General features: G+C 35.3%; 2 protein-coding genes and 1 pseudogene across 2 annotated transcripts; 2 read left to right on the forward strand and 1 right to left on the reverse strand.

Moving 5' to 3' along the window:
* Positions 1-233: 233 nt before the first annotated feature.
* LOC104608948 (tyrosine decarboxylase-like) lies at positions 234-5261 on the reverse strand (annotated as a pseudogene).
* Positions 5262-15523: 10262 nt separating this feature from the next.
* LOC109115535 (uncharacterized) lies at positions 15524-16269 on the forward strand. Its single transcript, XM_019199690.2, has 2 exons — positions 15524-15981; positions 16114-16269. Exons 1-2 carry the CDS (start codon positions 15672-15674, stop codon positions 16128-16130), a joined length of 327 nt encoding a protein of 108 aa, XP_019055235.1. The 5' UTR covers positions 15524-15671; the 3' UTR covers positions 16131-16269.
* A 3315-nt stretch (positions 16270-19584) lies between these two features.
* On the forward strand, positions 19585-20080 carry LOC104608944 (uncharacterized). The gene is made up of 2 exons (XM_010275071.3): positions 19585-19894; positions 20058-20080. The coding sequence occupies exons 1-2, from the start codon at positions 19585-19587 to the stop codon at positions 20078-20080; spliced, it is 333 nt and encodes a 110-aa protein (XP_010273373.1).
* Positions 20081-22184: the final 2104 nt, after the last annotated feature.

Consider the following 22184-nt stretch of genomic DNA (forward strand, 5'->3'; position numbering starts at 1 on the left):
ATAGTAGAAACAATTCAATGTAGATTATTTAATAGATACAAAAGAAATTAAAAAAAAAAAATGCAGATGATGAATATGAACAAAATTAATGAACCCAAGTAATTAATTTCTTTTATTTTTTTCCTGGGTCTTACTCTTTATTTTCATAAGTTTGAATTATTAAACCCTCAACTCCATGAATACAAAGTGGTGGTCGCAGGTCGCCACCTTAATCAGCACGCTTTGAGAATGGTCTATGCATGTTCCTGCACTACCTTCCATGTCAAGTTCACATGGCGGTCCTCCGTAAGGCTTGCACCAACAACGAACCTGATCATGTAAACACCCCCAACCACCGCATGTGTCATGTATATGCACCCACCTGAGTTGATCAACTCCAGCAACTTACAGTAACGATTGCCGGAGCGTCTCATCCTCATGATCCTTCACCGGCGGCGGTAGCAGCCAAAAGCATACCATCGCGAAATTCCTCAGCACCACAATCTCAAACCTCTTGTCCATGGTTACCTTCTCTTCGAAGTGCTTAGCCATTTTCACGTGGGTCCAAAGGAAATTTCTTAGGTTGGCCACACCATAGCTCCAAAGCACCATCCAGAGCTTCATGGCTCGGAATCGACGACTGAGGGCTATTTTGCCAGTCTTTGTAGTCTATCACTTGCTTTGATTCAGTAGCTTTGTTCCTCAAATACTCAAGACTGGTTGACAGGGCCTTAACAAGAGTGCTAGGGTACTTGACCCAAAGGCAGCAGCAATAGAGAGTGGTGAAGAACCACTTATGTGCATTGAAACTGAACGAGTCTACATCCTCTACCCCATCGATGAAGTGTTTGAACTCAGGACATATGCATGCACTTCCGACGTATACTGCGTCGATGTGAACCCAAACTCCATACTCTTTGGCCACTGCGCATAGAGGAGCAATTGGGTCAACGGCTATCGACGATGTAGTACCGACAGTAGCACAGAGGAATAATGGGATGAGCCCAACTTGTATATCTGCTTGGATTGTAGACTAAAGAGACTTGGGGGCCAGCCCGAATGAGGTGGCCTTACTCATTGCAACGGCACGGAAGTGGGTTTGGTCTAATCCATAAACCACCAACTTCCCTATGTTCTCCCTACCAATTCTATTCGACGTCCGATCTCTGGCTGCTGTGAAAGTGCACAAGATGGCTTCATAGGTAGTCCCTTGTAGCACACCACCACCGTTTCCAGAGAAGAGGAAAGACTTGGGGAGCTTAAGCATCTTGCCAAGCCAATCCATGACTATGCACTCCAGCTCTGTGGCCGCCGGCGACGACATCCAATTGAACCCAACGACAGAAAATCCGGTGCTAAGCATTTCGCCGAGAAAACTAGCGACGCTTACTTCCCTCCATTATAGAATACTTACCTTCTCGCCGTTTATATGGCCGGCGGAACTCGAAAGAGTTTATCTTCGGTGGGTGGGTTACGAAAGGGGGCACCAAGGGTTTCAGTTCACAGTAGAATAGGAGTAGAATAGGAGAAGGAATACCTAGAATGAGAGAATAAACCCTTTTGGGCGAGAAGGAATTAACGGACGTGATACAAACGGCGTGAAATAGAGACCGCACGAGTCATCCTAGTGCACGTGTGTCATGACACGTGTCGCACCTAGGTTTCGTGGGACGTTTTTGGGAGGCAAGAGGGTGGGTGGGGGGGGGGGCAGATGCGAACCCATCAAGACTAGCCAAACCTGAGGTCAAATCCGAGTACCCAAGCCCAACGTTAGTCTAGTCTAGGGGTGATCATTTCAGCCCGGCCCAGATATTCTAGGCTTGAGCTGGGTTTTGTGTTCTTGCCCGGCCCGTGTTGAGTTCACATCTCTGCTCCACAACGCCCCACCTCACATCGCCACCGTGTATTGGTAACAACTCCCGATGATGACATCATCGGTTCTAGTACTATCATTGGGAGATGTTTCCAATACACGGTGAAGATGTGGTGTGGGGCGGCTCTATGTGGGGCAGAGATGTGAACTCGCCCGTGCATTAGGCCTACAAATATTTAAAACATATAAACATGTATATGCATATGTGTATATATATATAATTTTATATTATATAATATATTTTATATATGAATATTATAATATGACACGTACAATTTATATTATATATAATATATAAAATAAGTGTTTTTGGTAAACATATATAAAATTAGTTTATATAATATTTTATATATGAAAGACAGCCCCAGCCCAGCCCAGGGCCAAGTAGACTTGGGATCGAGCTTATGTTTCAAGCCTAGAACCCTAGGTTGGGCCTAGGCTATAGCTCTTATTATAAGTGCAAAGCCTGACTTGGTCTATAATCACCCCTAGATTAGTAAGATTGATTAGGTTTAAAAGAATTCATAATTTTATATAGTATTTTTTATTGGACTTCATGGGTCCAATTTAAGTGTGCAATCGATTCAAATTATGCACAAATTTTATTAACAAATGTAATATGCATCTTTTATATATATATACATGTAGGGATGATCATGGGCTAGGCTTTGCATTTGTAATAAGGTTAGGCTTGGGCCTGATTCAAGTTTTGGGCCTAAAACATAAGACTTGGCCCAGGCCTACACGGTCCCATAAATCTTGGGCGGGGTAGGGCCAGGCTGAAAATGATCACCCCTATATACATGTTTATATAATTTGAAAAAATATATTCTTATATAAATATAATGCAGGTAAATATGCATTTGTTGGGGTAGACTTGAATTGGGTTGAGCCCAAGTTCAATTGGGTCAGGCTTTGGCTAACTAACCAAGGCCTCAACTTAAGCACAACCAAAGTTTACATCAAGCACAAGTATTTTGGCCAAAGCCTAGACCACAAGCTGAAACTTAGGCTTTGTTTGGAAACAATGCAAATATGTATAGTGTAAAACGGTCCATATAAATTGCAAAGTTGGGTTAGTTTTGCACTGACAATTTTACCTTCTTACCAAATAGACTTTTAGTTGTAATGGATGCAAACACAAATTCTAATAAAGCATATGCCTTTTTATCAAAAGTCTACTTGAATGCAAATTTACTTCTTTTTTATTAGTGTACTTTTACATCTTATGGTCAATGTAAATATGCATTGGAAAATGTGTTTTTGTCATTTGTCAATGCATAAATGTAATGTTGTCAAACACAAGCAAAAGTGAACCAGAGTGCAAATTTATCCTAAACTGCGATTTACACTCCATTTCATGGTTTCCAAACACAGCCTTAGGGATAACATGTGCAAAAAACTCGGATTGGGTCAAATCCTTACAACCCAAATAGAAAATGTATTATAAAATAACTGTGTTAATTTATAAACAAATTATTGTAAAATAATAGTATAGTTAAGTTAATTAACCAAAATAAGAAAAAATGTTGAACAAGAAAATTAACAAAAGATGTAATGTAAAATATTTCTGTTAATTAATAAAGAATATTGTAAAATAGTTATTGTAGATTAATTCAATTTAATGTTAAGCTTTCAATTTTATGTTAATTTATTTAAATGTACTATTATGTTTTCAATTAATTTTTTCCTTTACATTTATTTATTTATTTTACTAATAATTCATTTAATTAGAGCTAATTTTATAATGAAAGAACAAAGAAAATCAGCCAAACAAACTAGACTGGCTTAGATCGGATCAATAGCTAAATTTAAATTTATTTACTTTTAATTAATTACAGTAGTTAATTAGCATTACTTTTATTGCTAATTTTATTTTTTTCCCTACCTCAAGGTATCTCTATAGTATGAGGTTGGTCTAGGCCTTAAGTAGTTAGAAGCAACTAAAATTGGCCCCAATTATGTTTGGGAGACATATCAAAATAGTGACTGGTTACAATTAGTGCATCTTACTCAGTCCTCATAGTTGATTTAATTTGGTTTACTTTTATAAGGTTCACTAGCCACATCGACAACTCTACCATTGGAACCAATTGCTTCAACCTTTCTTGTTAAAGTCTATCATTGGCTGCCAGATGCTTGACAATACTATCATTGCTTATGAGATGTTTCATTTCCTTAAACATCAGCATAGAGGGACAGGCCATGTGGCTATTAAACTTGACATGTCTAAATCTTATGATAGACTTGAATGACCTTTTAAGTCTTGCAAGTCTTAGGTTTTCTTAAGTTCTATGTCAACTTATCAAAAAGTGTATTTTGTCTATCTCTTTTGTTCTCTATCCTCAGACAAGGAGACCCCCTGTCCCCCTATCTCTTTATCCTAGCCATGAAAAGGCTCTCAAGAATGCTTTATTAGTTTAAAGAAGAATGGGGGTATAAAAGGAATCCAAGTTGCACCAAGAGCTCCCTTTATTTCCTATCTCTCTTTTGCGGATGCTATTCTTCTCTTTCTAAGAGCTCATCATGAAGATCTGGATATCTTGCAGCAATTCCAATCTACCTCAGGGTCAATTAATAAATTTTGATAAGTCTGAAATTTATTTTAGCAAAAGCATTCATCCCAGGCACCAAATAATGATCCGAAGGCAACTTCATATCAAACTTCTCCACCCCCATTCCAAATATTTAGGGATTTCTCTTCTTTGGTAAAGAAACAAAAACTCACAGCTTTCCTATGTACTAAACAACATTAAAACAAAACTAAATACATGAAAAGCTTCATCTTTGAGTCGAGCAAGAAAATATATCCTTATCCAATCAGTGCTCCAAGCAATCCCTAATCATACTACAAGTGTTGTTTAGTTTAACCAAAAAACAATCAATGAAATTCAAAAACTTTTGGTGGGCAAAAACCAAATCAAACCCTCACCCTTTTCGATGGTGTGCTAGGGTATAGGAAAATAAAACTTGTTAATTTGACCCTCTTAAAAAAATAGTCTAGAGATATCTAAATGAACAACATAAGCTTTGGGCTCAGGTATGGAAATCCAAGTACCTTAAAAATAAACAACTTGTTTCCTTACTCGACATCATTGTCAAGATCTTTTTTCTAGAATATGCATCTCCCAAAATTTGCAATCTGCTACCAGAAGTAGGTTTCTTGGTTTCTACAAACTCTGATCAACAGATTGACCAGGTTCCCTAGATATAATCTACCAATGGTTTTTAGATGCTAGTGCAGCCTATCTCTCCAAATCTTCGTAACCGTTCTTTTCCAACTTTAATCACAAATGATTCTTGGAATAGGAACTTTCTTGATCAACACATGGACCCTATTTAGATTAATGATATCCTGAATACCTCCATCACAGAAAAGCAACCTGTGCCATGGATTTGGACACCCCATGCCTTAGGAAGATTTTCTACAAAGCATGCCTATATTCAACTCTAGCAACCGAACCTCTCTATGCAAAATGATAATCTCAAAATTTGTTTAAAATGGATAGGGAAACTTCCAATTCCTCCTCAGTTCTAGTTGTTCTTATGGAGGGTGGATAACTATTATATTCTTGTAAGGGAACACATACTAGACTCTTCTCAATATCAGAATTGTGACTCTTGTAATTATAACTTGGAAACAATTAATCATTTATTCTTTGAATGCCCACAAACTCAAGCTATTTTATTTATTGACCCTTGAAATATAAATCTAAGTGTCATTTTCAATCTTCTTGGCTGAATTGCATTCATGATTTAATTAGATCTCTACTTGACAAAGGTCTGATTTCCTAGATTTTGAGTTGGTATACTATCGCTCTGTACTATATTTGGTTTTCTCGAAATGAAAAATGTTTTAAAGATAGGCAAATCTCTGTCCAATGGCTAGTCTCTTATATCAATTCCATGTTTGCTCAAATATCTTTTCAACAAGCCCCAACAAGCTCATTAACGGCTAAAAATGCTAAATTTCTCTTAAAAGTGCATCCTTCTATTAACTGCATTATTTTTGTAGATGCAGCTGAATTGCATTCATGATTTAATTAGATCTCTGCTTGACAAAGGTCTGATTTCCCAGATTTTGAGTTGGTATGCTATTGCTCTGTACTATATTTGGTTTTCTCAAAATGAAAAATGTTTTAAAGATAGGCAAATCTCTGTCCAATGACTAGTCTCTCATATCAATTCCATGTTTGCTCAAATAGCTTTTCAACAAACCCCAACAAGCTCATTAACTGCTAAAAATGCTACATTTCTCTTAAAAGTGCATCCTTCTATTAACTGCATTATTTTTGTAGATGCAGCTATGTAGGATCTGTTTCTCACTCATCATTTTCTTATGTGGAAATCTACCTATCTCCTAATTTATCTTGCTTACATATTATTGAACGCAAAACTAACCTCAAATCTATTGTGGAAGCGGAATTATTTGCCATCTTGTAGGGAATCGAACAAGCTTCTCATATGTTCAAGGAAAACCTTTTAATTTGTTTGGATTCCCAACAAGTTATAAAGTCTGTGTAGAATTAATCTTCTCTCCATTTCTTTTCTTTTGAAACTTATCCTGAGGGGGATACCTGATGTTCTGAACTTTATTAATGTTTCTCCTAGCTAATATAGTTATTTTATCTTAAAAGAAAAGATTGCTTCGACCTTTCTTATGTACATTGCTATTTCAACACAACACAATGGTTCAAAAGGCAAACAAAAAAAGGACCATAGACTTTTAATTATGGGCTGGTTTACTATTAATTAATTGATTATTTATTTAATAGTTTGATTATAATCACAACACCAAAGCCAACTAGTTCAATCAAATTGAATCAATCTAGACCGAATCAAACCAATGCTCTAAGTCATTGTAACTAGCATTTGAATTTAGTTCAAACCCAACCCACACAACTTATCTTCTTGACCTAATTTTGTGATAAGAGTGTTCACTCATTTCATCAAACAACCAAACGCAGTAACATGTAGGAGTCATAAATACAACCTCATTTGCTATCCAAAACTTGATAGATACATTGTTCAGTCCCCATAATTCAATTTTTGATAGAAAACCAATTAAATGCCACAAAACAACAAAAAATCAGCCCAAGTATTGCCAACCTCTCTTTGTTTTAGAACTTAAACTAAGAATGATCAGGTGTACCTTGGAGAGATGCTTTTTTTCTTCCCTGCACACCTTTCTAAGTTGTTTGATGGGACAATCAAATTTGAAAGAAAAAAAAAAACATATGAGATCAATGTGAGCTTTGTGTGTGAAACAAAAAGTTTGAAAATATAAAACAATATTAGCAAAAATGAACTTGGACGAAAATAAATAGTGAAAGAGAAAATAATTAAGTGTTATTAAAACATAAGACAAAAAAGGGCAAAGTGTTGTATGAGAGGAATCCCACAAAAAGAGTTTGTTGATGGAGAATGAAAGATGTACAAATCGTTAGTTTTTTATGCTTTTGTTCTTTTGGAAAACAAACACAGTAGAACAGGGGAGTTAACATCCTCAAATAGAAGGCATTCATGAAAAGATATCAAAAATCTAAAACAAATTCAGAAAGGAAAGCGAGGAAGCAAAAATTAAAAGGAGGGGAGAGAAGAAGAAGAAAATGGAAAAATTATCTCCATAACACTTGGTCCTATCCTTGTCCCTCTTTCTTTATAACTATCACATGTCATTTTGTCCCAAGGATGTAGCTTTGATTGTATTTTCTGAGCATTTGTTTTCAATACATCTTTAAATAAACAGTCCATGATTTTCTCTCATTGGGAAGGGACAAGGAGGGGTTTCGGGAAGGGAGAGCCTTGCTGAAGTAGTTTCTTGAGATAGCAAAGAATGGTATAAGGAAGAGGGGCTATGAATGCTATCAATTGGGCTAAGAGAGAAAGGAGAGGTCATTTGATGTGGTCATCTTTGTTTTAATATATACTAATAGATATGCAATCTAATATAACTAGCCCCACATAACATAAAGAGCCCACCTGCTAATGAAATGTTTAGTGCCATTTATATTAACATCACATGCACATTATTTTTTGAGTAAAAGACTTAAACATACCTTTAGTTTTTATAAATTGATTTAAATATACCCTATGCTTTCAAAAAGATGTAAATATACCTTGTGACCATTAGATTTGATAGAATGAATTGAAAGACTTTTTAAACCTTAATTATTCTTCAAATTTACAATTATAACCAAAGAGAAGATGAAATTAGAAAGATTTTACGTTGAGTTGTTCCTGGGATGCAACAATGAGATTCAATATGTGTTTGGTATAGCTTCCGTTTATTAAATAAACATTTATACTTGATTTGTCTTCAAAATCGAGAAAAGTACTTGATAAACCGTTTATTAACAACTAGACGCCACTAGGCGACACATTAGCAGAGCAGTGAATAAACACTCAACCGTTGGGGGAAGCGTTAAAATGAAGCTTCCTCCAACGGTTGGTACACACATAAATCAAAACACACTTTTGTGAATATCAATGCATACGGATGAACATTATGAGAAAAATGTTGATTTGTTGATGACATTGTGTTTTGATAAACGCCTATCATAAAATGTCCACGGAACAAAACACACACTTAGACTCCTTTTATGAGTATTAGAATATTGTGGTAGTTTATTGTTTTTGGGAGATATACAAATACATTTATGACTAGAACAACTATATCACATGAATCAATGCAACTGAGAAGGGCTTACCACAATAAATGCAAACCCATATCACAACGTCCCTAAAAAGATCTAATCTATGGACCAAATCCTCAAAATCACAGCAAATGGAAACCAACATCTTACACATCTCAACTATCCCATATCATAGGATTCAATGCAACTAAAAAGAGGTTATCAAGTTTTGTTGTAGACCTTATGGTTGTAGAAACCAGTGTTTTTGAACCTTCGTTGATCCGTATAGTTGGACCGTTTAGCTTGGTAACCGTTCAGGCAACCAGTTTCATTTTTACCCTAAACCCACTTCTTGGCCAAAAATCGTTGAATTGGTCAGTGACCTATTGACTCGGGCAATCAAACCGTCAACCCATTCAATGGTTTTTGGTCATTTTTTATTTTAATTATTCTTAATTTTTTATTTATTAATTGGAATGGATCGTTCACTTGGAACAGATGGCTGAACCGTCGACTTGAAAACCAATGGCCAAAACAGTTCTGATTTTAGGTTGGTTACCTTGGTAGAAAATAATAAAATAGGATTTTAAAATAATAAAATTGGTGCATGAAACAATAAGTAACGTTTGTTTTATTAAAAAAGTGTATGTTTAAGTCAATTTATAAAAACTCATGTTTAAGCCAATATTACCCCTTTATGTTCAAAACATTGATCTTCTTCAACTAAAATTTCTCAACTGAAACCCTAGATTAATCATGCTGCAACATCAATCCGTGTACAAATGTGAGAACCATTCACCAAAACTGAGATAGAACTTTTGAATTGCAGCGCCATTACAATGGGGTGTACAACCACTGATCAATCTTTCATTTAGCATTTATGACTAATGTGGGGCATTATCATTGGTTCTACAAAATGCTATATACTGTTAAATTCAACTAATCCTGACTTGAGATTAACAATCCAACCAAAAAAAAATTGAGATTAACAGGTAACTTGTTAGTGTTTCTAAGAGTTCATTGTCTTTCTTTCTAACAACTCCCAACCAAATCCTATAACAAAAGCTTACTTCATTTCTACTGCCAAATGCCATAGTGGTTTCATTTCCATAAAGGCATCTCCAACTTCATTTGGGCTCGGGTTGACCTTAACTCAACCCCACCTGCTCGACTTTCACCCATAATCTCAGCAAGGGACTCCCATAATAAAACACCTACACACCAGGTGAAAGAAACAAGGGGTTACTAGCCTAAGGGCCTATTTAATTTAATATTCATTGAAGAATTTACATTGCATTGGGATAAGCCCTAGGGCCAAATCCATTTAAAATTTAAGAAATGCTCAATGCGAATTTCAACCCCAATCCACTTCTAAAAACCGTTGCACTTGTAGAGTCCAATCTACAAGTACTTTGAGTCATGGGTGACTGAACTTTTGAAAGCCTTTCAAGGCTTCAAGTTGGACAACAGAGCTCAATTTTCTGGATTGAACTATATATAACTACAACAGATATACCAAGACCAACATATGACACCATTCCCAAATGTCATTGCTTTTACAAAAATAACACATTATTCCTGAGTTCAAAGCCTAACCCACAAAAGAGCTTTACAAGATGGTTAGGAAAAACTATCTCAACAGCATAGGTTGTTGGCCCCCAATAGGGTTGGCAATCTTGACCCCAACCCATTTGACCCACCCACCTTGGGACCCACCCAATCTATTGGTGGGTCAATATGGGTCGAGTAACCCATTAGGGTCAGTGGAAAAGGGTCAGGGGTGGATTGGGTTGAGTGTACCCATTAGGGTCAGGATGGGTTGGTTCGCGTGGGTCAAGATGGGTTGGGTCAAATACAACTCTATCTATACTCGCCAAATCTCAAAAAAAAAACAATTAAAATGACTAGAACTCAGGCCTACTAATTTGCCTACATCTCATTATACTTCCAAACCACCATGCCACATTTCATTTTGGGATTAAAAGTGAAATATAATAGATTATATTAAATTTCATGTTCACATGCAATTTTATACAAAAGCAATTTTTATAAAGTAATTTTATGAAAAGGGCTTTTACAGAAGTGCTTTTACACGAAAGCACTTTTGTGAAAGCACTTTTACAAAAGTACTTTTACATGAAAGCACTTTTATTAAAGTACTTTTATGAAAACACTTTTATGAAAGCATAAAAGCACTTTTATAAAAGTACTTTTATGAAAGCATAAAAGCACTTTTCTAAAAGTGTTTTTATGAAAGCACTTTTCTAAAAGTGTTTTTATGAAAGCACTTTTATAAAAGTTATGCATTTTTTGATTTTCTACAATTTTTCTGTTATTTTCCGCATTTTCTATAATTTTTTGGTATTTTTCTTCAATTTTGGTATTTTCCACATTTTCTAAAACTTTTTAGTTTTTTTTTGCATTTTTTACAATTTTTTGTGCTTTTCCGCATAATTTTTGCATTTTTGGGTGTTTTTCATGCATTTTCTACAAATTTCTGGTATTTTTTGCATATTTTCATATTTTTTTTTGCAAAAGTTCTGAATTTTCTGTAATTTTTTAGTTTTTTTGCATTTTTGTAAATTTCTGGTATTTTTGTATTTTTCTGCAATTTTTTTGCAAATTTTCTATATTTATCTACATTTTTTGCATTTTTTGGTGTACGGGTTGACCTGACTCGTTTTTGTCACGTGGTAGTCTTGAGAGAGATTATTCTCTCAAAATTTATTATTTTAGGTATATGGGCCATCCTGACCCATTTTTGTATTTATATGTGATGGTAGGTGGGTTATGGGTGAGGGTGGTTAAGACTCCATTTGGGTGGGATGGGAGAGGATGAGATGAGAAAATGTGAAAATTTCACTTTCCATCATTTGGTTATACATGGGAAAATAATGGGAAAATTCCTTTTTTTTGTCAACCAAACCCAATAAAATATTATATTATATTCAAAAAGATTTGTCCATCAATGCCTAATGAAGGGAATACCACAAATCGATTCCCTTCTTACAAATAGTTTATGCTATTTTATGAGCTATCTCATTTTTCTGCAAATAGCTTTATTACTTCATTCCTATATATTTTAGCACACTAGTTACAATCTAATTTAGGATGTTTAAACACATAACTATATACATTGCATTAGAAAAAATATTTATTTGCTAGATTTTGCCTTTAAAACATTAGAAAAAATATTTGCATGTCATTTAGATTCCAAAGGATTCAGATCTTGAGGTGTGCAACCTACCACTGCAATCACCCTGCAATTTTGCTTGATTAGCACACAAACTATAGCAGCCCTATTAAGATAAGATATACAAGAACCATATGTACATTCTCCATAACTACAGAGTTTAATAAAAGAACTCTATATTGTTGTATCCTAGTAGTAGTAGAAACTAGAAAGAGTGAAGTTTCTTACAACCATAGCTATAGCCATGGGATCAAGATTTATGTTTCCATGCAATCTTTTGTTTATAGCATCTTTCTTGTATAAACTAGAATACAATAGCAACCTTCTCCAATGCTTGTCTCTATTCAGATTTGGGCAATGTTTTTAATGAGTTTTAATCTGTTTCCATTCTGTGATGATTCCATGGAACATCTTAGTGCTTGCTAAAAGATGTTCAAATGGAGAGCCAACCAAACTTCTCTTGCAAAATGGCAGAAGAAAAATAAATGATGCATTGTTTCCTGATGTACAGCACAGATAAGACATTCTTTATCTTCCATGTAAGAAAAAAAGCTTGTCCATAATGGGAATTGCATCCTAGTAAACTCTTCATAGGAAAACATGGAATCTAAATGAAATTTTAGCTACCATATATATTTCCATTGTACCACTTGATGAAAATGGCTGGGACAGGACTGTATAAAGAACTTGTATGCAGATTTTACTGTGTAAATGTAAGAATTTGAATGTTTTCATAGCAATTGATCATGGTGCAAGTGACTAGAAGGAATGGTTATTATTTCCTCTATACTACCTTGAGGGAAAATTTAAACAAGGGTTTGCAAATCCCATTGACCATTTGGTGGGGATGAAAATTCAAAACATCTTCTTGGCTTAAAAGAAAACGGAAAAAAAAAAAAACTTCTTGTTTAATACTCAGGGAGCGTTTTTTTTTTGGATTTTGAGAGGGGGGAAGTTGGTCAATGGGATTTTGGTTCCCACTGACAAAGAATCTCATGTTTTTTTTTTTCAGATTTCTGTGGGGAACAGGGAAAGTTTATTTTCCTGGGTATCCCATCTCCTAGGTGGGTAAATAACTTTCTCACCTAGGGAGAAAGTTGCCAACACTTGAATGAGACAAAAATGCCCCTTTTAATAATGGATTTTTATGGATAAAATGGTCATTGCCTTATTTATACGAGAAATAAAAGAACATGGGTACCCAGGTAACAGCATTTACCCGGGTAAGTAATTTACCAAAAAGTGAACAAGGCCTCAAAATAACTATGACCACAAAGAAAAACAAACAAAAGACCACATTAATTAGATATTTAATCAGTGTGCATAATTAGTTACGAATCAATGAGCAACTAAGAATTCTAAGCCTAGTTTTGAAACTAGGAATGGAGGTTTGGTGGAAGGTGATAAACTTGACTAATTAAATTGAAACAAGGCAAAACACTAGAAATGAAACAGGGCAAAAAAAATGCAGAAGAATCATGTACAATACAGACCCACCAACTTAAGGAATCTTGTACAAAATCAGCCTATGCATCAATGGAGGAGTTGGAATTGTTTTGAGACGTTGTAAAAAATAGAAATTAGACAAAGCCCTTTCATACAAGTGGGTGAAAAGTTCAGACCTAGAAAAACTGAAACCCGAGATATTGAACTCATGTCGATGACAAAAACTCAGACCTGGCTTTTCTTTGTATTTAGTAAAAAGAGCTCAGAAAGGTATTGATGCATGGAAATGATTGACATAGGCCTACAAGGTAGCCGCGGTGGTGTTGTAGACCAAAGGCAGCCACAGTGGTAATACCAAGTAGTGAGTAAGTCACGAGTAGGGGTGGCAATTTTTCACCCAATCCGTTGAACCCATGTAATCTGTCCATTTACTTGGTGGATTGGAAATGAGTTGATCACCCATTGGGTCAATTTAAATGGGTTGGGTTGTGGATAACTATTGGGTTAACCACTACATAAATAAGTATTAATTCCTTGGCCATTTTTTTAATTTTCTTCATTTGAATGAAATAATATAATTAATGCATTGATTTTCTATTAATTATTGACTAAAGTTAGTTTTGTCTTAAATCAACACACTTCACCCAAATCGACATCTATTCAAATCAAGTTGGTCTAAATATGAACAGACTTGATCACCTCGGTTTGGTTCATTTGGGTCGGTCAACCCAGCCTGAAATCGACCCGACCAAAGACATGTCGATCTGGGTTGACCCAAATCCAAAACGGGTTCAGACATCTGCCCCACTTGCCATGCCTGGTTTGGATCGTCTGGTCCAGCCCGTATCTGCACAACCCAACCCGAATTCAGACTGGCCTGATTTACTTCTCTTGACCCACTTTGGGCCAATTGGTTTGGTTCCAAAACTAGTGCATGAACCTGACATGGGTCAGGCAAAGTCAATCCACCATTGACTAAATCAGTCTAGTCTGGTCCGATAGGACTGATCCAGATCTAAACAGTTCAACCACCCTTGGTGTGATTAGCTCAAAAAAAATCCAATTAGATAGTTCAAGTTGGTCTAACCGCTTTTGTAAAAATAACATGCATGCAATGTGATTTGAACATTCACCACTTGGGTAAATAACAACTACTATTACCATTAAACTATGACTAACTTATTTGTTAAGAGAGAGTTAATTTTTTTTTAAGTACATAAATATAAGGTTAATGGGTTTGGGCGGGTCAGATTGGATTAATACAGGTTTGAGTTGAATCCAACCCATTTAATTTTATATAATTGGGTCATTAATGGATTGGCAGGTTAGATGAACCCAACTCACCCAATTGCCACCACTAGTCACGAGGAATCTAAATGTAGTCTTACCTTGACTAGGGAACATGAGAACAAAGTTTGTTATGTCATTTGTTGGAGAGATCTGCTTGACGCATAAAATGGAGAAGATGAACCCTCTTTGACAAGCCCCAATAAACCTTCCCTCATTTTTCCTTTCCCACCGGGGTCGCATTGTTTTGGTGTGACCCCGCATTCCACTTTCTGAGAAATTATGTCCTACAATTTTCCTGTCCCATCCCACAAATAAAACTTGAGAAAATAGAATATTTAAAGAATATTCCTACTTTTTCATCCCTTTCTCGCAAACCAAATGCAACCTAAGGGTCAATATAGATGGATCAAGTGGGTCAATATGGGTGGGTCAGGATATATTAGGGTTAGGGTCAGTTATGACCCTTTAACAAAGATTGATAATGAATCGTGATGAATTGATATTCAACCCTTACCCAACTCAACCCAACCCAATCCACCCGTTTGCCACCGTAGCCCCCAACAGCCAAAGTTATCCCCAATCAAAATCCGTAATCCAGTTCTATATATACTTGAGCTCAATCTACTGAAGCCTGGAAATTTTCAATTCAATCTTACCACCTTAGAAAACTAATGATAAAAATTTAAATTTTCAAGAAATCTAGTCCGTTTTTCAAACTTACTTTCTTTATAACATTTGTTGATCCGGGTAGCGTAAAGAGATCAACTACAAATTAAGTTTCATCTGTTAAAACACCACCCGTGCAACAGGCCAACAGCTAGTCAATAACCATTACCTAAATTTTGTCAGATGGGATCGATGTGGATAATTCCTTTGGTCTTCCTAACGAATTTCGAGCCACCGTGCTTTTATTAATAAGTGATTCAGTTCAATCACTTTAGCCTTTTGGAAAATGCCAATTCAATTGAATGCCCTCTTTAATTAATTAATTTATTTATTAAAGCTACGTCGACATTTCAATCTCCATTCAATCTCAAAACTCAAAAGGGCGTTGAGGAAAACAGATTTCTCGTGACTCTCAGAGATGAAAAAGATGCATGAGCGATTTGGAGCTCGAAAAGAAAAAGGCCTTCACACGGCTCTATATAAACCCGCCTTTGCCAGCATCTGACTTGCAGCAAGCAAAGCAAGAGAAGGTAGAAGAGAGCGAGGAGAAGAAGTAGAAGAAAAGAAAAACGAGAGAGGACCGAAGGAGATGGCAGGTTGTAGCATTCGGATATTGATAATGGCAGCTCTATTGATGGCTGCCGTGCACCTGCAGGTGTCAGCACAAGAATGCCAAAGTGATATTGAAGGTTTGATCAGGGAATGCACGAAATACGTGACCAAGATTGGGCCAAAAATTCCGCCATCTCAAGCATGCTGTGACGTTGTGAAGAATGCCAACTTTCAATGTGTGTGTCAGCACGTCACTCAGCAGGTGGAACAGATTATTAGCATTGACAAGGTGGTCTACGTTGCTGACACCTGTGGCAAACCTCTTCCCCATGGCCAGAAGTGTGGAGGTACCTAGTTACCTACCTACCTATTTTTATTAATTAATTACCATTATTCCATTTCATCCATCCTGTTTCTGTTGATCTACTACACAATCAGCTGACATAAATTTTGGTTCATTGTTTTATGTTTTGTTTCAGACATCACCATCCCATAGGCATGAAGTGGATAGAAAGGTGGAGGAATAGATCTAGAGAATAATATTATTGTCTATCACTCTATTTGAGTGATGAATTCCTTCAATATCGTATTTTCTTTTCTGTTTCATGAATAAATGTTAGAATTTTGGAATAACATATCTAGAAGTTAATTTGTTAATTAACAGAAATTATATTAAAACAAAAGAAAAAAAAAACATAAAAATGCATTGCCAAAGAACATACATGAGGTAATGCATGTGGATTAATGATTTGTGCCGCCCATGTCCAGGAGTTAAACGACTCTGCCAAATCTCACTTTTCTCAATAATGCAACAATTAATATATACAATTTAAGCATAAAAGTCAGTTGTTATCAACAATAGTATATAAATTAGGTTTCTTTTCTACATTCTTAATTTGATTTCAAATCATAAGGATATATACCCTTATTCAGATTATATATGCATGGCCAAATTTCACATATATGGTCTGAATGATTGAAATTTAAAGAATGATGATATATAGATGTAACCCAATAACAGGATGAGAAGTTGTTTATGCCAAATCGATCATTTTTTTTTTTGAAATCGCTCATAAGCATCATATTTGATTCAATCAAGAAATTGATAGAAAAAAGGGCCGATGAGGCCAATCAGAAAACCTAGGAACAATTTCTCAAGAAAACGAAACAAGACAATGGATGAAGGAGGATCAAAAGATCTTTTGCAAACGAAAAAACGGTGAGATCAAATCACCAATAGAAGAAAACAAATACATCTCCAATCCATCAATCCGCCACAGACTACGAACGAAGCTGACAGAGGAGGAATCCAAAAGACTGCCATCACCGGAAACTCACTATGTGCAGCATCAACTGAAAAACCACGAACAGGACTCACAATGAACAGCAACTGCTAGAGAAATGCAAACTGACAGAGGAGGAAACCAAAAGACTGATTCGCTTACGAAGAATGAGTTTAAGTGAAAACCTCGAACAGAATCAAACCACGAATAGAGAAAACAAAACATTGAGAAAACTCAAAAGAAAAACCTTAAGAAAACTTGAGAGGGAGGCTCTCTCAAGAGAGAGAGAGAGAGAGAGAGAGAGAGAGGGAGGAGGGAGAGAAACCAGAAGGAAGAAGGTGAAGGAGAGCCCAGATGAGAGGCTCCCTTCAGGGGTGCCAAATTGATCATAGAAGTCTATAAGGTTGAATGGGTATGCATGGATGAGATGTTTCTCTAATACCAATTAAAATATAGACTTTCATATATACTAAGTGCATGCTAAGTGTGTTCAGAGCTGTCAATGGTATTCAAAAATTCAAATTCAAATTCGACATCTGATGTAATCGATTTGAATTTGAATAATTCAAATGATGCAAACAGTCAAATTCGAATATATGTCGACTCGATTCGATAATCATCCAAATTCAATTACTATGATAATATAATATAAAAGAAAGATACGTGTCTTAAAAGTTGGAACCTTGGTCAAGTGTCTTTAACTTTTTATTATATACTTTTATTTTAATATGAAAAAAATAAAAAAAAAGAACTAATTGCTTCTACCATGATAAGACCACTTGGTTCAAACTTATATTTTCATTAGTTGATAGGTGATAAAAGTGCATTAATTGCTTCAACCTGTTCTGTCTCATCTCCCCCCACCCCCCTTTCCCTCCCTTGTATATCTCATTTTTTTTTTCATTCCCCTGCATTGACTTCCTTCCCGACATCGGGTTTTGCTGATTTTCATAGAAGAGATTTCAAAGAAATGAATAGCACATATTGAAAGCAAAGATCATGTATCAATGAAACAAAAGAGAGTTTCAAAGTAAATGAATAACACAGTTGCAGTTATCATCCATTTGTTTTATGGTAAATGAAAAAAAAAATGTTGCAATCTCTCCCTCTTCTCCTCTTTCTCTCCCTCTCTCCCTCCCTCCCTCTCTTGCTTTCTCCTTGTTCTTTGTCCATCTTCTCCGTCATTTGTTCTAGATTTTATTAGGTTTTTTGATTTTTGCTTTTTATTTTTTCGCTTGTTTGTTCGTCTTCTTCATTTATAGAAATAGTGTGTATCCTTTGTTCATTCAAAGCAAACAAGCTAAGACTTTCTCCAATAATTCATTCAAATGGAACAAGAAGGCTCATTCTTGGATTTCAAGAATTAGGATGTAATCCATCGATTTAGAATTAATCGAATATTCAACTATTCAATTATCTAGTCAACTTCGAATTCAGGTTTTAATTTTTAATATCCGTTTGAATTAGAATTCAAATTCGAATAATCAATTTAATATTTTTCTATTAAATTGAGTATCAGTACATATTGATATGATCAATGTTTAATATTTTTTCTATTATTTTTTCATAAAAATTATAGAGATGAGATGATTCATTTTAAAAAATTAAACCTTTTAAAATATGCATGTTTTAGTGTATCTCTATCACAAGGGCGCAACATGCACAGGCCACGCGCCAGGGTTGCATTCTGAACCAGTGCCTTAAAACCCTACCTAGGCCTGGGCAGTCCATGGAATTGCCATGCCATATGTAGTCCTAGGCAGATTTTACATACCCTTAACCTTGTTACCCGCTCTCTTCTCATTGGTCATGGCTTTTAGTCCAGAAACCTTTTGCCTTGTCAATGGTCATCAAGGTCAAGACATACCTAGTGAGGCCCTTCTGTACTAAATTTGAGCCTTTAATCTATCTTAGCACCTTTAGGCCCAACTTAGGGTTGACAATGGGTGGGTCCAACCCAATGGACCCAAACTGATTGGGTCGGTTCCAATTATAGGATCTAGTGCTGGTGGGTCGGTTCTGGATCCAATTGACCCAAATCAATTGGGTCGGTTTTCGGTTCAGGATCTGTCAATCTGGTACCAATGGGTCGTTCTGGTTTTTGATATATTGTTCGAATTGTTATTGGTTTGGAAATGGTTCTATTCAGTCTCGAACTGTTGATCCGTTCAACTCAGTTTTGCAACGAACTGTTACCAGTGGTTAAAATGGTTTCAATTCCGAGTCAGTTTTTAAAACATTTATTATTATGCATAAATAAGTTAAAAATAATTCATATTTAAAAAAATTAATTTTTTTTATTCATTTAAAACACAACAAAATGTTTATGGTTTAAATCCAAATTTGCGGATGCAGAGGTATAGATAAATTTGAATCCCATCCAATTACAGCCCTACACTTGATTGAATTCTAGTAACGTGTTCAGGTAACTAAACAAATTTCTCATGAGCCGTGAGAGGAGCAGATTCCAGGGATGATCAAAAGAGTGGCAATTTGGAGTTCCGAGTTCATATGGTTAATGTCATTCAGAACATGCCCTCAGTCCTTACCTTCAAATAGCTCTATATATACTTTCCTTTCATGCAACTTACACCATACAAAGGAATGAGAGTAAAGAGAGAAAGATAAAGGAAAAGAAAAAGGAGAGAGAGAGAGAGAGAGAAGGAGATGGAGGCTTATTATAAGGTTGGGAGTTTGGTGTTGGCAGCTGCTTTGTTGGTTGCCGTACACCAGGTGTGGGCACAGGATTGCAAAGCTGATATCGATGGTTTAATGAAGGAATGCTTGCAGTACATTAAGAAGTCTGGGCCACAAGTTCCACCATCTCAAGGGTGTTGTGACGTTGTGAAGAAAGCCAACATAACATGTGTGTGCCAGAACATCACCAAAGAGATGGAGCAGACAATTAGCATGGCCAAGGTGGTCTATGTTGCTAAATACTGCGGCAGAGATCTTCCCCATGGATTGAAGTGTGGAGGTAAGATCTCATTTCATCTTTAATTTTTTCTTCTTTTCTTTTTTATTCTGATTTATGATCTTAATAAATGGTTTCAAATTTTAATATGTATTCAGCTTTTTCAATATGTACACAATCTAACATGAGTTCTGATTCATTGCTTTTTTCATTTGTTTTGTTTCAGACACTACCATCCCAAAGAAATGAAGTGGATTAAGGTGGAGAAGAATAAATGGATTAATATTGTCCATTCAGTGAATGTCTTGAACGCTTAAATGCGTTTTTTTTTTTTTTTTATCAATTTCATGAATAAATGTTGAAAATCTTAAAATAATAAGAATAATGTGGCATACTATCTATTAACCACTTGATCAAGTATCTTGTTGTGATGATGTTGGGAACATGAAAATCCCTTCACATGTAAAAGGAAATAAAAGATGTACCACTCTTGTATACAAATCTTCTTTTGCACCTCTCATTCTTTTTCACTATGAGACTTTTCATACAGTATTCACATTCACACAATCAGTGTTTTCAACCCCTTTTTGACCCAGCCAGTCCGACCGGTGATTTGTTCACAATTCCGATTCAGGTCAACCTCTAACTCTCTATATCACTAATTAAAAACCATTAAAAGATATATTAGTGACAATTGACCCGTTGACCTGGAGGAAAGTATGGGGGTTCTAAACACTGTATTGATTGAAATTCATGAAAATTAATGAAGTTCCAGGCTAAGCACACTATGCATGGGGCATCTAAGGGACCTTAAAGTTTTCAATTTTGATTCTTTACAATTTTAACCCTTTTACAATGAAAACTTTGTTTTCTCTGCCCATTTTACTAGAACAAAGTTACAAAAACTTCAGTGCCCATTGTAGGATCCTTCCACTGATTTAAAACTACAACTAAGTACTTTGAAGTACTTAGACAGTTCTATAGAAAGTATAAAGCAGTTTGGTTTAGTAATAAAAGTTAGTTTATCAAAACCAAGTAACTGAATCCCTAATTAAGAGGTAGCTGTTGAGGTTGAACAGCCTTTGCAATTTTTTTAATCTAAAAAAGAAGCATTAAATAATTTAAATATGGTAGGTAGACCACAGTGTTCAGTAAAGGCAGATGTTAGACAATGAATGTGCATGTTATATTTAATAATTAATTATACGTTTAAAAGTAGTCTTAGGATCATTAAAGATAAAGGCAAGTGAAGTTAATAATAAAGTCATCCCCTAACTTTTATTTTATTCAATTTCTTTTTTTATGAAAATGGGAATTGTTTATAGAGCTCATAATCTGTTGAGATTTTGATAGGCACAAGTAGTGGCAAAAAAAATACTTGAAAAGATAGTTTGGTCATGCACATGCTCCCCCCTATTGATTTGGGTAAACCCCTCAATTTGTGATTAAAATGGTGTTCTGAAAAGACAAAACTACCCTCAATTAGTTAGGTCATGCACATCTATTTGAGTGATGAATTCCTTCAATATTGTATTTTCTTTTCTGTTTCATGAATAAATGTTGGAATTTTGGAATAATATATCTAGAAGTTAATTTGTTAATTAACAGAAATTATATTAAAGCAAAAGAAAAAAAAAACATAAAAATGCATTGCCAAAGAACATACATGAGGTAATGCATGTGGATTAATGATTTGTGCCGCCCATGTCCAGGAGTTAAACGACTCTGCCAAATCTCACTTTTCTCAATAATGCAACAATTAATATATATACAATTTAAGCATAAAAGTCAGTTGTTATCAACAATAATATATAAATTTGGTTTCTTTTCTATAGTCCTAATTTGATTTCAAATCATAAGGATACGTACCCTTATTCAGACTATATATGCATGGCCAAATTTTACATATATGGTCTGAATGATTGAAATTTGATGAATTATGATATATAGAATTGACCCAATGATGAGATGTTTTTCTTATACCAATTAAACTTTAGAAATCTTCTTGTCCGTGGATTTTTCATATACTTCGTGCATGCTAAGCTCGCAAGCAAAAAACATATTGACTGTGCGCACAACTGTCCTCACAGAGGGATCAAAATATAGATACGGCCAATGATAAGTATTTCATATCTTTTTATTATTTAATAACAATCATAAGAATGTGATCGATCAATCATTCTAAAATTTTAAACCTTTTAAAATATGCATGTATTGGTGTATTTATGTATATAACTTCACCACGGGCAGTATGACTGATTCGGGATTTCCTACCCATAACAAGTAGGGGTGGAGCTAGAATTTTTTCTTGAGGGGGCCAAAAATCTAGAAAACATGGATGGGGGCAAAAGAT

Source organism: Nelumbo nucifera, chromosome 7, assembly GCF_055504915.1.
Source record: "Nelumbo nucifera cultivar China Antique chromosome 7, China Antique-T2T, whole genome shotgun sequence".
Lineage (NCBI taxonomy): Eukaryota > Viridiplantae > Streptophyta > Magnoliopsida > Proteales > Nelumbonaceae > Nelumbo > Nelumbo nucifera.